The sequence below is a fragment of the Episyrphus balteatus genome, chromosome 1 (assembly GCF_945859705.1).
Source record: "Episyrphus balteatus chromosome 1, idEpiBalt1.1, whole genome shotgun sequence".
Lineage (NCBI taxonomy): Eukaryota > Metazoa > Arthropoda > Insecta > Diptera > Syrphidae > Episyrphus > Episyrphus balteatus.
The window spans coordinates 148,307,788-148,324,066 of record NC_079134.1 but is presented as its reverse complement, the minus strand read 5'-3'; the positions used below and the strand labels follow the sequence as shown (position 1 = coordinate 148,324,066).

The 16,279-nt window shown below is 28.9% G+C and overlaps 1 protein-coding gene across 1 annotated transcript; it reads left to right on the top strand.

The window, feature by feature from the left end:
• Positions 1–146: 146 nt before the first annotated feature.
• Positions 147–15,895, top strand: LOC129906783 (cyclic GMP-AMP synthase-like receptor). The gene is made up of 5 exons (XM_055982702.1): positions 147–357; positions 11,599–11,764; positions 14,593–15,338; positions 15,406–15,601; positions 15,741–15,895. Exons 2-5 carry the CDS (start codon positions 11,599–11,601, stop codon positions 15,782–15,784), a joined length of 1,152 nt encoding a protein of 383 aa, XP_055838677.1. The 5' UTR covers positions 147–357; the 3' UTR covers positions 15,785–15,895.
• The last annotated feature ends 384 nt before the right edge of the window (positions 15,896–16,279 follow it).

Genomic DNA, 16,279 nt, shown 5'->3' with positions numbered 1-16,279 from the left:
AGCACAGCGTTTAACTCTCGATCAAAGATTAATAAAAAGAAATGAAAATTTTTTCGCAAATTTACCCTCTAAAAAATTTTAGTAAAATTTTCCAGCCCCCTCCAAAATATTTTCTGGATACGCCACTGTTCTAGAATTCTAGATTGAAATGAAATGACCGGCAGCATGCAAAGCCGGCTTATTCAAAACAAAAGTATTATTCAACAAGTTGAAGTTCAAGTGCAACAATCAGCACATTGAGTCACTGAAAATTGCATTTTTTTGTGTTTGTTTATTTTTTTGTTTATCTTTCCAAAAAAAAAAAAAAACAATTTTTATTAGATTGCAATTTGTTTGATTTTATTTAACTTAAAAAAGGTAAGTGCTAATAATAAATTCGTTTTTATCTTTATGCTTCTCTAATATTTTATGTCCATGAACATAGTCATAGAATTTCTGTAGTGTGCAATCTATAATCGAGAATAGTCATTTAGGGTACCTATTTCACTCAGCTAGAGTTGGAATAAGAAGTTAATAATTTTCTGACAAATTCTATTCAAATTGCTAAATTCCAGAGGGCCTTGAAATTTATGAAATATGAACTAGCGAAATGAATTTATTAATTTTTGCATTTACTCAAAGTTTGATTGTACTCAAAAGTTTTGAATTTGAGGGAAATAATTTATTTAAAGCCCTTTAAAGTTTAGAAATAACCACATTTCAGATCATAAACATGGTTTTGTATTTGAATAAATATGTACGTACATAGAAAAAGTCCTATGAACAAAAATATAAATACAGTAAAACCCGGATAAGTGCCTCTCGCTTAAGTGCCTAACCCGCTTAAGTACCTTTGTTTTTTTAGAACGAAAATTTTAAGGATTTTTTAACATAAAATTCATCTTTTAAGTACCTTTCGCTTAACTGCCTTCCCCGCTTAGTTGCCTGGCTTTTCAAATACTTATAATTGAATTTACTTGCAAAAAATTCTTTTAAGTACACGTTTGAAACAAGTTTGAACTGTAAGAAAAATTTCGTTAAGCGGTTGAGCTTTAAAATTCAAAAATTCTATTAAAGTTAGAAATTAACTAGTTAGCTATTTTAAACATTCAAAGTAATTTTGTTTTGTGAAGATTATGTTTTTAGTAATCAAACATGTTTTTTTTATTATTAAATAAATATAGAGATAACTGCCTATGACAGGGGCGTATACAGGATTTCTTCTTGGGGGGGGGTCATGCCAAATTTTTTTTTACAAAAGTTTTGATAGTAGGCATAAACTTGAAAATGTGCTATTTGAATTAAAAATATTAAAGTTTGTTCGTTTTGCAAATCGAATCGAGCAGTTCCGAAGAGTTCTAAGAATAACCAAACAAAAACGTTGTGTGATTCGTTTGATTTTGTTTAGGGTTCAACCTTAAGTCTAACCAATTAAGACCATCCTGTCCTTAAAGTACAGTGTAATGTATACGGATAGGATTTTCATACACTTAAAAACGAAAAATATGCGCTCAAAATATACTCTTAAAAAAAAAATATCTACTTTAAATATGCTTTTAAGGCCACATGAATTTGTAAAATATAAATATTTCTTTAAAATTATTAAAAGATTTTACGTAACTTTTATGAAATCTATATACCTACGAAACCATTTCCGAGTTCAAAGATGTAACTTTTTGGAAATATTGGGGTTTTCTTTAAAAACAATAAATAAAATTGGCGAAAATTTACTCTTAAATAATCCAATTTATCATTTGAGCGTGTTTTTTATGAGTTTGGACAATTTGCCAGTTTTGCACAGCATTTGCTTACGTTTTTGACTTTTTTCCAATTGACTTTCAGTCACTTTTAGTCAAAAATTTTAAGCGTGAAATTTCGTTATTTTTGCCAATTTTTGCGAAAATATGCACGAAAAACATGCATTTATTTCCAAAATATGTCAAAATATGCAAAAAAAAATGCTAACAAATGCAAAATATGCAAAAATATGCACTAACGATTGATTGCCATTTTAAAGGAAATATCCTGATTCGTGTACATACTTCGTTGCCATGCTTCCGAGGTGTTCCTAAAAAAACATGCATTTGCATGGAAACCCGATCCCTAGTAATGTACAAGTCCTTCGATTCAATAATTTGCCTTTAAACAACTCTGCATTGTTTTCCGCTAGTCCAGAATTATTTAATAAGTTAAAATAAAAATCATTTTAATTTAATAACACTGGTAACTTTCGAATTAATTGTCTTCCTAACCTCAGGCAAACGAATCGCAAAGTTTTTCCAAAAAAATTGTGTTTGAAAATATAATTTTTTTTAAATTTTGTTTTAAAATTGTACGCGAATTTTTATTTTTTTTTTTAAGACGAGGGGGTTACAGGATTCAAATAGGAACCTCTGTGAAAACAGTAAAGACAAAAATATATTTTTGTCGTAACAGAAAATATTAAACAAAATTATGCTAGTTTTAGGGTAGATATTTTTTCGAAATTTCAAACGCCAATACTAATTAAAGAAATGTTTTAGATCACTCACTGAGGATTTTACAATTTTCGGCTCTGATTTCGTCAGCTTTGAGGTATTTATCGGCGGTTTAAAATATAAAACATATACAGTTATATTTATTAGTTTTTGTTAAATTGATTATCGAAGGATATTTTAAGTGATCTAAGCTTGCTTAAATATTTAATTTGCCTTTAGACAAGCTTGCTTATATTCTTATCTATTTTATCGGTTTAGTCAAAATTAAAATAGTATTTGGATTCTTAATCCATACAAAACTCTACAACACACCTTAACTTGTAGCCTATCAATGCCTTATATTATCGAACGAATCAAAATAATCCTAATCCAGCATAGCGGTTGCTAAAAATATCCCCAAATATAGGAAAATAGTTGGTTTGAATACCGAAAATTTTTTTCACTTTTCATTTTCGTTCATGTTCTAAAACTTCGACATTTTGCAAATCACATAACAATTTCTTGTTTAAGTTTTGAGCTCTTGGGGGCGGGTCATGACCCCGTGACCCCCCCCCCCCCTGTATACGCCGTTGGCCTATGATCACTTAAGCGGGTTCTTGTAAGTACCTTACCCGCTTTAGTGCCTATCAAAATGGGACATTTAAGGTGAGGTACTTATCCGAGTTTTACTGTACATAAAGATGAATGTTCCGGTTGTTAAACCGTTAAATAATTATTTAATTTATATTAACAAAACTAATCGTTTTAAGTTTCAGTTAATTTTTATCTTTAAAAAGTTTTTTTTTTCCATATCTGCATTTTAATCATCGAATTAGATCGCTGGGATTAGATTTTTATAATTTAATCCCAGCGATTTCTCGACAAGCTAAATCAGCTACATTTATTACTTCATCGACGACCCTAAAAACCATTAGTAAAGTTCCATTTAATATTGGGAAATATTGTTTGTTGTGGGAATAATTCAAAAATACTAAAATTTTATCCGTGAAGCCCGATGGGTCGGATATATTGAAGTTTAAAGTCGTTGATGTAGCTGATGGTGTTGATGAAGCTCGTCAAGAAATAGGCCCCTGTGGTTCATTATTAGTATCACTCATGTTTTCTTTCACTCAACTGGGAGTAAAGAGTACTTATTGTTGCAATTTTTGTGGTTTTGTGTTTCTTAATGCCACAAAAGGGTACAAAATGGTTTGCTTCTGAGTAAATTAAGTACTATGAAGTAATCCGGATTTATTCCAAATTTTTAGTCAGATCTACACTTATTTGCACACCTTTTAACGTTTGTTGAACATTTTTTTACAAAACAACAAGAAAAAAGTCATGACCGTGAGGGTCAATTCCCCTCCTCAGCTTCACAATTTTCCATTTTTACATCAATCTCATATTAAAAAAAAAAATAATTTTTTTATCAATCGACTTTTCAGCAAATATGTTTACATATTCTTGTAGGAAATTAAACGCTCTCTATAAAAAGGCCTATTAACACTTTTTTCGTTTAAAAGATATTCGAAGTCAAAAGTATGAGAAAATCATGAAAAATTCGTTTTTTTTTATTTCTTAATATTGTTACAAATTGAAAAATTATATAATTCAAACGGGAAACAGATTGTTTCACAACTTTTTTCATATTTTTTTTTTTTATTTTTCAAAATTTTCTAATTCAATGAAAAGTCATTATTATCAAATTATCTACATAGGCTTATTCTTGTAAGAGCTCGAACGTTCTGCAAAAAGTTCCTTGGTATTAAATCGATTGCTTTAACCGTTTCGAAGATACATTTCTTTTTTCTTTTTCTTTAATATTTTTTGTATTCCAACTTTGTGATGTAATTTGATTTAACTTCCGACTTTCTCCCAAACGACTACCTATTTACTTCTATTTCAACAAATTTTAGTACAAACAAAAATTATTTTCAATTTTTTAAATAAAAGGTCTTTTTTAACATCAATTGGAGCATTTTAAGCTAGAATGTGTTATTTTTTTTTCTTTAAGCTTGAAAAAACCGATCTTAATAATTCAAAATATAAAACTAGCTCAGACATTCCTACAATGCACAGTGGTACCGGTTTCTAAGAAGGGCGGCCATAGGGGATTATGGTTAGGATAGCAACAAAATATACTTGAATATGTGTGAGAATATATTTTTTCAGCAATAAAAAATGAATTAATTTAATAACAATTGTTTTATAAAGAAATCTTTTATATATTTAATAACAAAATGTAAAAAGAAGCCTTGAATCTACATACAAACAAATGATAAGTTATTTTTTAAAATTATTTATTTGGTTTTTTTTCAATTTCAGTCATAATTTTGGTTACATTTCAGATTAAAAGCTTGCTTAATATCATATATTTTTATAAAAATATGTGCAAAAACTTAAGGAAAACATAAAAACTTAAAAAAAAAATTTTTTTTTGAAAAAGTTTTAAATATGAGAAATATGGGTAAAATTGAAACAATGAGTGTGAAAGAGTCAGTCGTAGCCCGTCGCACTTATTCGCAGACAGATTCAATTGTTTAAGAAACTACACGCGCTAGAGAAAATTTATGTATATGAATCATGTATTTATATTGATGACAACATAGGTAAAAGTTTCGGTAAAGTGAGAAGAAAAACAATAGTATGGAATTATAACCTGTCCTTTTCTAGTCTGTTTTTTATTGAAAATTTTAAATAAAATAGAATTGTAAACTCTTTAAATAAAGTACATACCTTCAACTTTAAGTTCCATAACAAAAAAAAAAAACTTTAAAAATAATTTTAACCGAAAAATACACTTAAAAGTTTAAGTTGATTTGGGACCAAAAATAAAGCATTGAAATCAGACTTTTTTCGACAACTTTTCATGGTCGATATGAAAAGTTCCGTTATTTTCTCAAAATGTCTGTTATGCTATCTTAAAGAATAGGCTTTTTATAACAAATATAACGAAAAATGACGTCATTATATTGACATCGATATTTCGGCCTATGGCCTACTACGGAACCACTGTGCAATGAGAGCAAGTACGTAAAACCCATTTGTATATTAAATTTGTCAGTGTTAACCTTAAAAGTGTTCTATAAATTAAAATTCAATAATTTCATCCGTTACCCTTTAGAAAATCAAATATTACCATAAAAGTGATACACTTGAGAATATAAGATGTAATTATTTTTTTGCTTACGATAAACAAAATAAAAATGTAGAACCCCCAGCATAGACATTCAAAAGATATTACAATTGAGATGGTCAATATTGCTTGCACAACACATTGTTGTCTGCTATGTTAAAAGTGTAGGAGTCAATTCAATTGTGAATTTACACATGAGCGGAGCATGGCTTATGCTTGAAGGCGCAATAAAATAAATAACTTGTTTAGTAGGGTGTGTCAAAATGCAAAAGTATGGAATTTTCAAATGTAATAACTTTTAAAAGTTGCATTGTTTATCAATTTTTCGTTTTAATTAATATCTTTTTTTTTAAATTTCGCCGTTTGGATACAAAAAAAAATATATTCAATATTTTTAGGCTTTTACGTGAAAGATAATTCCAAGAAAAAACGTTTAAGCTTATATTTGCTCGAATTGAACCCTTACGGCCATATTATTCACTACACAGTGGGTACCGCCATAGGTCAAACATAAAAAAAGTAAATGTCAGTTTTTTAAATCCAATGATTAAACAACGTTCTACAATCCTCCCATCGAACCAAAACCAAAGTCGGTATATAAAAAAAGGTACAGTTTTCTTATCTGTTCTGTTATAAGGTGTGAACTTGCGATAGTGATAGCGGGTGTTAAAAAATTGTGAACAGTATTAAATTGTTATGGATATTAAACGAGGAGGTTAATACTTCCTAAAAACATAAATTATATTGTTAAATAACATTAAGGCTAATTGAAATGGGGCTCTCTAGCGAAGCAATTTTAATCATTTTTATTTAGCTTAGTTTTCATATAATTGGAGATTTAGTTGGTTTGCCTTCGAGTTCCCTCTACAATTTTAGTTCTCAAATGAAGAATACTGTCCTACCTTTCGAAATAATAGCGCCGTTTTTTCCCTTTTTTCCCCTTTTCGAGTAATACAAGTTTAAATGACGTTACACGGAGAAAAAAAAATTACAACGTAAAACTAAAAAAATTCCTTTTGCACTGACTGACAGTCAGGTTCCATTTAGGGCATTAACAATTTTTTTTTTTAATTAAAAAAAAAATAATTTAACTTTTTTTATTTTTCTTCAAAATAACGAAAAAATTTAAAAAATGACTTGATGCATTTTTTTGCAATAATAAATCATATAAAATGATAATACAGGCGTTTCTTTAAAAAAGAAATGGTCATTATATTTTTGACCGCACTTTGTATGGGAGGGTACCCACTGTGCACTAGTTTAAAAAATACATCTGGATGTACAGAAATTGAAATGTCAAAATAAATCCAAATTCATGATATTCACAATCGCACAGAGAAAAAATAGTAATTTTTAACTATTTTCATAGTTAAAATCGGGATAACTATTTTGGATTTGGATTTTTCACATTTGACAATTTTACATCCAGATGTATTTTTTAAACTAGTGAATAATATGGCCGTTAGTAAAGAAGCTGCGAAATAATAATTGAAGGAAAAAAATCATTTTTTCATATAAAATCGTTTTTTTCTTAACAACTTCAACCGATTTGAGCGAGCCAAAGACGAACGATATTATAATTTTGTTTACATATTATTAAATCTCGGACCCTAATACAACTTTTGACCACTATTACATATTGTTTAGGTACCTATAAATAGAATACATAGTTTTGAAAAAATAATCAACCTTAATCGGATATTAATTTCATTCATTTTGAAGATAACTTTAAAGAATTCTTCATCTGAGAAAAAACTATTAATTTCGTTTCTTAAATTTCTTAAATATGTCAATATTGATAATGGGCTTGGACCTCTTAAAGGGATCAGGAAAAGTTTAAATCAAATAATTGACCCATAAGTTAAATATGAAGCAGGCAGAATTTAGTTATGGAGTTCGAACTTATTTACAAATGTAAAATTTACCACATTATCGCTTTTATGGCTATGCTCAAATTTATCCACACTCCATTAAATTTCAAGTCGGGAGTTTTTAAAATTTGTTTGCGATTTTACAGACATTTAATGGCTATTTTAAGAATAATCGACAGTAAATAAATTGGGCTTTATAGTCTAAGAGATGGCTGCAAGTTTTCGGACTCACTCGGGAAATGGATTTTTTTTTCATGAAATTGTTGGATGGGGGTGGTATAAGCAAATGCCAAATTGGCAGAAAGCAGACTGGATGGAATAAGCGTGGGTGGGGGTTCAAACTTGCATTTTTTTTTGGAAAAAAAACTTTCTCGGAAATGGGTAAAAAGTGGTGAAGGTGGTTGAAGAAGGTGTTAAAGTGACAGTTGCAAAATGGCAGAAAGCTAAGTGGATGGAAAAGGGGTGGCAGAAGGGCGCAAAGTGGTAAATTTTTTTTCGAAATTTACTGACTCGGAAATGGCTGCCATTTTGCAAGCGTGTTCCTGATGGTATGTAGTTTCTAAATTCAAAATGGCAGAAAGCAGACTGGATGGGTTATATTTTTTTTCAATTTTTTACTTCGGAGAGTGCCAAAAAAAAACTTTTATTTTAAAAAAATATTTAAAAACAACGGCAACACCTACAATCTTGTATTATAACTTTTTTTTAAGCCAAAACCCTATTATTTAATTATCTTTTCAAATAATGTCGTTTTCGTGAAAAGTTTTTGAAAAACAAATTTTTAAACTCAAAATTTTAACTTTTTTTTATTTTTTTTTTTTTTACTTTAATTTTTTCTTTAATTTTACACTATCAAGCTTTGTTTTTGGTAATTTAATTTAATTATCAAGCTAATTTTCAACCAATTGTTGAAAACAAGATGCTAAAATGTCGTACAGTTTTTGAAATAATTAATTTTTAAACTCAAAATTTTTAACTTTTTTTAAATTTTTTTTCTTATTTTAATTTTATTTTTTATTTTACGATTTCAAACACTGCTTCTGGTAACTAAAATCAATTTTGTAATTAATTTTAAATCAACTACTGAAAAACCAGAAGCTAAAATGTCGTACAGTTTTTGAAATAATCAATTTTTTTAATTTTTTCCCATTTTAATTTTTTTTAATTTTACGATAAATCAAACACTGCTTTTCGTAATTTAATTCAATTTCCTAATCAATAAAGTCATTATTCATTAAATTAAATGTTTCCTGTAAAAACTCTCATTATTATAAAAAAAAATTTAAATATTGAACAAAAGATAATAAGTTTTGAAAAAACATCTAACAAAAAACGGTCTTGCCCCAACATTTGGGTTTCTTTTGTTTTTTATTGCAGTCTATATGCAATAATAACACAATTATGCTATATTTTCATTAGTTCTCACTCCAGCACAAGCTGTACCATTTGGTACACATTTTGCACTTAATCCAACAATATTTTGGATGGGATCTAGAAAACTGTGACAAATAGAAGGTACAAATACAGTCTGCAAAGTCCTCTTCCTGAGAATCATCACTTACATTTTTAGCAGTCGCTTAGCTTTTTGGAAGATTTAACGGTGTACAACTTTACTAACTTTCAATTTCGCCCATGGGCGGTCTTGCCTCATTCATATCATATCTGATGTTCTGGATTATTATTTTTGTATTTATCTTTATGACTCTTTCTTTCGCAGAGAATACTTTTGAATATTCACTTTCTATTATAAAAAAGGAAAACTTAGAAATTTAATTTTTTCAGTGTTAAAAATACAACTGGCTTTTCACATGAACGATTATAATTTGATAAAAAATCACAAAATTTACCGTAACTCTTCGGCGTGCCAAGTGAACTTGCTAAAACTTACAGAGGTGATCGATCACACTAAAAGGCACCTATATTATATTGCAAGTGTTGCCAATTTTACTTTTTTTTATACAACATAGTACAAAAACGGTCTTGCCCCCACTTCTCCTATATATTATTCTATTTTAAATAAATCAATTAATATTAAAATACTTCATAAACAAAATAATAATTAAAAAAAAATTATTGCATACTTGTAATATTATAATATGTATATGTTATAATATGTAATACATAATTTTTGCGTACTTTTATAGGAATTGTTCTAGTTCCAATTTTGGGTTTTTAGTTTTAAAAAATGTTTAAAAATAGTATGCATCTACTAATGAGGTAAACTTGTATGGTTTATTTAAGAAAAAAGAACAAACTTTATTAAAAACATAACTTGAATGGCGAATGAGCAGAAAAATGTCACTTTAAAATAATTTGAAACTTAAAAATCGTCCCCTATAAAATTTTCTTTTTGTGACTTTTTGTGAACAATTTTGCCTTACGCCGACGATATGGTTTTCCGTAATTGATTTAAAATTGATTAAAAAATTGAATTTAATTACCAAAAGCGATGCTTGATATCGTATAATTAGAAATTAGAAAAAAACAATAAAGTTAAAAAAAAAATGTTTTAAAAATTAAAATTTTAAGTTTAAAAATTATGTTTTTCAAAAACTGTATGTTATTTTAACATCTGGTTTTCGGTAATTGATTTAAAATTGATTACGAAATTGATTTTAATTACCAAAAGCAGTAATTGAAATCGTAAAATAAAATATAAAATTAAAAAAGGAAAAAAAAATTAAAAAAAAGGAAAAAAAATTGAGTTTAAAATTGATTATTTCAAAAACTCTACGACATTTTAGCTTCTAGTTTTCAGTAGTTGATTTAAAATTGATTACGCAATTGATTTTAGTTACCGAAAGCAGTGTCTGAAATCGTAAAATAAAAAATAAAATTAAAATAAGAAAAAAAATTTAAAAAAAGTTAAAAATTTTGAGTTTAAAAATTAATTATTTCAAAAACTGTACGACATTTTAGCTTCTGGTTTTCAGTAGTTGATTTAAAATTGATTACGAAATTGATTTTAGTTACCAAAAGCAATGTTTGAAATCGTAAAATAAAAAATAAAATTAAAATAAGAAAAAAAAATTAAAAAAAGTTAAAAATTTTGAGTTTAAAAATTAATTATTTCAAAAACTGTACGACATTTTAGCATCTTGTTTTCAACAATTGGTTGAAAATTAGCTAGATAATTAAATTAAATTACCAAAAACAAAGCTTGATAGTGTAAAATTAAAGTAAAAAAAAAAAATAAAAAAAAGTTAAAATTTTGAGTTTAAAAATTTGTTTTTCAAAAACTTTTCACGAAAACGACATTATTTGAAAAGATAATTAAATAATAGGGTTTTGGCTTAAAAAAAAAGTTATAATACAAGATTGTAGGTGTTGCCGTTGTTTTTAAATATTTTTTTAAAATAAAAGTTTTTTTTGGCACTCTCCGAAGTAAAAAATTGAAAAAAAATATAACCCATCCAGTCTGCTTTCTGCCATTTTGAATTTAGAAACTACATACCATCAGGAACACGCTTGCAAAATGGCAGCCATTTCCGAGTCAGTAAATTTCGAAAAAAAATTTACCACTTTGCGCCCTTCTGCCACCCCTTTTCCATCCACTTAGCTTTCTGCCATTTTGGAACTGTCACTTTAACACCTTCTTCAACCACCTTCACCACTTTTTACCCATTTCCGAGAAAGTTTTTTTTCCAAAAAAAAAATGCAAGTTTGAACCCACACCCACGCTTATTCCATCCAGTCTGCTTTCTGCCAATTTGGCATTTGCTTATCTCACCCCCATCCAACAATTTCATGAAAAAAAATTCCATTTCCCGAGTGAGTCCGAAAACTTGCATCCATCTCTCCGTCTATTAGTGAAATGAATTAAAATTCAGTTTAGTTTCTGGCAAAAGCTACAGTCTCAGTTCAAATCCGCTACTGTCAGTATATCAATTCGAACGATAACAGCTAATGAAATTGAAACCTAATATGCACTTTTATCTGTCTCTTCGTGTTAGATCTTAATGAGGCTCTCTTATAGTTTTTCGTTTGTTTATTTTTATGTATATTTTGAACAGTTCATACTTCATAGGAACTTAACCGTCTCCGTGGTTTGCAATAAATAAACAAATGAATAGGTACCATACAATTTGATGACTTTTTTTTTGTTTATAATTTCTATTCTATCTGTTCATATATTTTGTTTAATCATTAATTTTAGATGTTAAACTTTGAAGAGGCCATAATTCGAATTGACAATGATATTTCAATTCAAGATCGTGAAACGTATTCCAAAGACTTTGACGCCATAAGGAACTATCTAATGGATATTATGAAAGCGACAGATCCAGTGTTCAAAAAGATTTATGCTGGACCTAGTTTATTTGGTAAGCTTTAAATATTATAACGTTTGTTATCTTTTATAAGTCGAGTTGTTTTAGTTAAATAACACAACCCTATCACGTCAGGTTCTCGAGATAACCTCAAAAAATGTCAAGAAAAAAAAAATAATTTTTTTTTCTCTGATCTGGATGTGCGAATATGTTAATCATATAGTGTTTAGGTCGATGAATCCAGATTCCAAGTCAAGTTTCCCCTATCAAAAAAATGTCAAAACCAAAAAAAACACAAAAGTTCTTATCTGGGGGTGCGAGTATGTTAGTCGTACCGAATCCGAAGTCTATTTTGCCGTATCAGGTCAAGTTTTTGAAATATTCTCAAAAAAAAAAATTCAAAACCAAAAGAAAAAGTTCTTATCTGACATTTTTTGAGAATATCTCAAAAACCTGACGTGATATAGCAAAATAGACTTCGGATTCGGTTATAGCGACCCAAAAAACATACGACTAACATATTCACACCCCCAGATAAGAACTTTTGTTTTTTTGGTTTTGACATTTTTTTTTTTGAGGATATCTCAGAAACCTGACGTGATGGGGCAAAAGAGACTTCTGATTCGGTTTCAGCGACCCAAAAACTATATGAAAAACATAGTCGCAACCCCAGGTCAGAACTTTTTTTTTGTGGCTGTGTAATTATTTTGGATCACTTAAAATCTGTATCGCAATTTAAAATTTTCGGATTTTTGAAGTTTCAGATTTTTTTTTTTATTTTTTTCAGTTTTAACTAGAGATGCCGCGAATATTTGGCCACTATTCGGTATCCGGCCAATTTTTTTGATATTCGGTATTCGGCTGAATAGTTTTAACAATATTGGGCCGAATACCAAAAAGACAATAAAAAGACATAAATTTATGTCACAAACAATGTTTTTTATACAAAACTTGTTATATTAGCATTTCAAATTTACTAATGTTAAGTTGTGGCTAATAAAAACAACTTTGTTCAACATTCGGTGGAAGTAAACAAATCCAGCTTCTGAAAATATTTTCTCACTCCAAAAATTAAATCGAAAATACTTCTAATATTTTGAATAGAATAAGATAGAATATAACATGACAAAAATCGCAAAGGGGTAAGATAAATACACTTATCGTTGGTCGAATATTCGGCTGCTGAATATTCGGTATTCGGTCGATGAGTGTGGCCGAATATTCGGTATTCGGCCAAATCACTATTCGCGGCATCTCTAGTTTTAACGATTCCAAACCCGCGGGTAGTTTAAATTCATTTCAATGAAAACCATTACATACAATTGTTTTAGTAACCGCAATATTAAAATCTACCAAAATTTACATACAAATCTAACAAAATCAAATTTTTTAATTTTGAAAAATTGATTTTTGAAAATTGGTTGATGTTTTTTTTTTTTTTTAATACATAGAATTAAACATAACATTACGATGATAGAAAACTCCGAAAAGTGCGTCTCGCCTTAAATACTGCACTGCAGCGATTTTAACAATTTTTGATAATTCGCAAGAGGAGAACGATTTCAATAAAATTTTTTGTGCATAATAAATCTGTTAGTACGGTCATTCCATTTGCATTCTTAGGACATTTTTACGCTTATTATCCAGTTTATCTAGTTGAAGAAGCAATCTTTTTTTCTTGAAACTTGGTAGGTCTTAAGGTCTCATGATAAAGTTGAAGTTCTAGAAGTTTCAAGAAAAACTAATTCAAAATAGCTAAATTATTAACAGACATCGACGGTAACAGAGAAAACTTGTACGATGTACGCGTCTTTTCCGTTCTGTGAATAATTTGGCTACGTTTAATTATTTTTTCGTGAAACTTCTAGAACATCGACTTCATCATGAGCCCTTAAGACCTAGCAAGCTTCAAGAAAAAGGATTGCTTCTTCAAGGATATAAACTGGAAACAAGGTCAATATGTCTTTTCCGTTACTTTGGAATGGCTGAGTAGCGTTTTTTGTACTTTTGATTTTTTCGGAAACGATTTAGTCGTTTTATGTGAAAAATTTTATGCAGAAGCGTTAAATTAACACAAAGCCCCTTGTTCGAATTATTCGAATTTTCGAAGTCATTGAAACAGATCAAAAAAATTAATAACAAACTTCCACTCCAAGACATGTGTTACTTTTTTAGCTCAGAGAGCTCTAAGCATCAAAATCTCATTTCTGTTTTAGTTCAGGGCTCACTCGATGAGCTCAATACAAATTAACCGAGCAGATCAAGTAAAAAACTGAGATAGGCTAACGTAAGTAATTTTTTGTAGAATGTGATTTAAAAAAAAAAAAAAACAAACAAACTGAAAAATCAAAACAATGGCGATGGCGGGTGAATCTGGTTGCTCTCTCAGCGAAGGTAAGTAGGCCCTAAACGAGAGTTAAATCACTATGGTCTTTTTGACAAAACTGATTTCGATTTCCTTATCTTCCGGAGTAAACCCGGAGTGGTCTGAAGATAATTGTTTAATAATTTTACTTCGGAATGAAAATTTTGTGTTGTGAAAGATGGTAGTCTTAAGAAAAAGGTAAAATTAACTATTAAAATGGTCAATCGGTGACCGTCAAGTTACTTTAGCTCATAAGGTTAGAAGTTAAAATTAAAGAAGTTCCCATTTAAAGTGGCAACCTTATTTTCTTAATTTTCAGTATCAATTTATCTCCCATTTGACCATAATAACTTTACTTTCATTTGACACTAATTTTAACTTACCTTATCAGCTTAGTGACTGGACAATCGCCTCTTTGACTAAATGGGTACTCCGAGTAGAGTTAAGAAAACTAAATTAGTTGAATTATGTTGATTGTCTTGTAAAGTAATTTTTTCTTTTTATTTTTTTTTTCCAGGCAGCTACTTGGACAATATTAAAATTGACAAACCTGATGAATTTGATGTCCATTTTTTACTCAAACTTCCATTTTACGAAGATATTCAAATTAAAAAAGATAAAAATCGACCAGGTTTTGTCAAGCTTTTACTATCCAAGCCACTGAAACAAATGAAATCAGATCCAAATTTACATTTTGTCTATGAACAATTTGAACAATTCGTGACACCATCAAAATTTCTAATGCGTTCTGAAATACAACATTGGCTTGAAAGAATCATAACAAAAGCCTTAAAAACATATGGCAATTCAGTGCCAAATGCAGCTGGCACCGATGAATATGATTTAGTTTATTTAAAACGTGGCACTGCTCATACAATTGAAGCTACCTCAACAAATGGTCGTGAAATTTCAATTGATTTTGTACCAGCATTTCGATTTAATGCTACTTATGATTGGTTTGCTGAAAGACCATTTCCTAAAAATATTAAGGAAAAACTTTGGTTTGCTGTACCAAAACCGACTGTTGGTCCTAAAGGTGGACGCAAATTAACATTTTCCATTTGTGTGCCACAAACTGAAAAGCATTTAATAACTGGCAAGTATAACTTAAAGCCTACTCTGAGACTTTTGAAGAGCATTCGTGATAGAATGAATGAAGGATATTTTATGAAAAGTTATTTTATCAAGAGTATTTATTTGCTTGAGAATGACGAGCAAGATGATGACTTTTGGATGCAGTCACCAGGAAAATTGTTATTGCATGTAAGCGATTTCAGTTATTTTTCAAAATTATCTTATACCTACTTTATTTTTTAAATTTGTGTTTTAGACGCTGGATAAGCTGTTATTTTTCTTGGACTCAAAATGTATTCCATTCTATTGGTGTCCTTCTATGAACTTGCTGGCAAGTTTGGATGAAATACGAGTAATAATTTTAAAGGAGAGTTTTCAAAAAGTTCGAAACAAGTTGGTGCAATTTTCACAAAAGCCAGGAGTTGATTACAACAAAATGCGACGCTTGTTTGGTAGGTCTTATTTGAAATTGTATTTTGTAATTAAATTATTTTTCCAACATTTTTTAAAAGTTTTTATACTTCCCAAAAATAGTTAATAAATTTAAATTAAACCTTTTTATAAGTTTTAATTTTTTTCTTTATTTTTCAGGTATCGCAACCAAACCTCTTAAGCAGGAATATGTACAAAATTGAATGCATGTTTTGTATTTTTGTTCATTTTATATAATAATTCAAATTTGTATTCTTTTAATGTGCCTTTACTTATACCAAATAAAAGCAAAAGTGATTTTTTTTTTATTTTAAGTTTTTTTTTTAATTTATTTTTTTGAATTTTGGAACGAATTCCAATGAAGAAAAAATTGATTCTTTTTGTTGAAGAATTTAAGCTTTTTGAGACCATACATTTCTTATACCGTTGTGGATAAAATCCAAACTTCTCGAACGGAATATTTTGGAAAATTCAACAAAATGTCAAAAACACCTCAATTATTAAGTTTTGGTTATTTTAGCTCTAAAATATTTTTTTTTTACAAATGAAAAATGTATACGTTCAATTCTTTGCAGCTTTGTTTTGGCCTTGTTTACATTCAACTTGCTGAGCCTTCGTCGGTGTTTTTTTTACTGAATGGGCCCTTCGTGAATCTTCAGGGGAATTTTGTTTCCCTCGGAATTTTTTTATGCGATCGT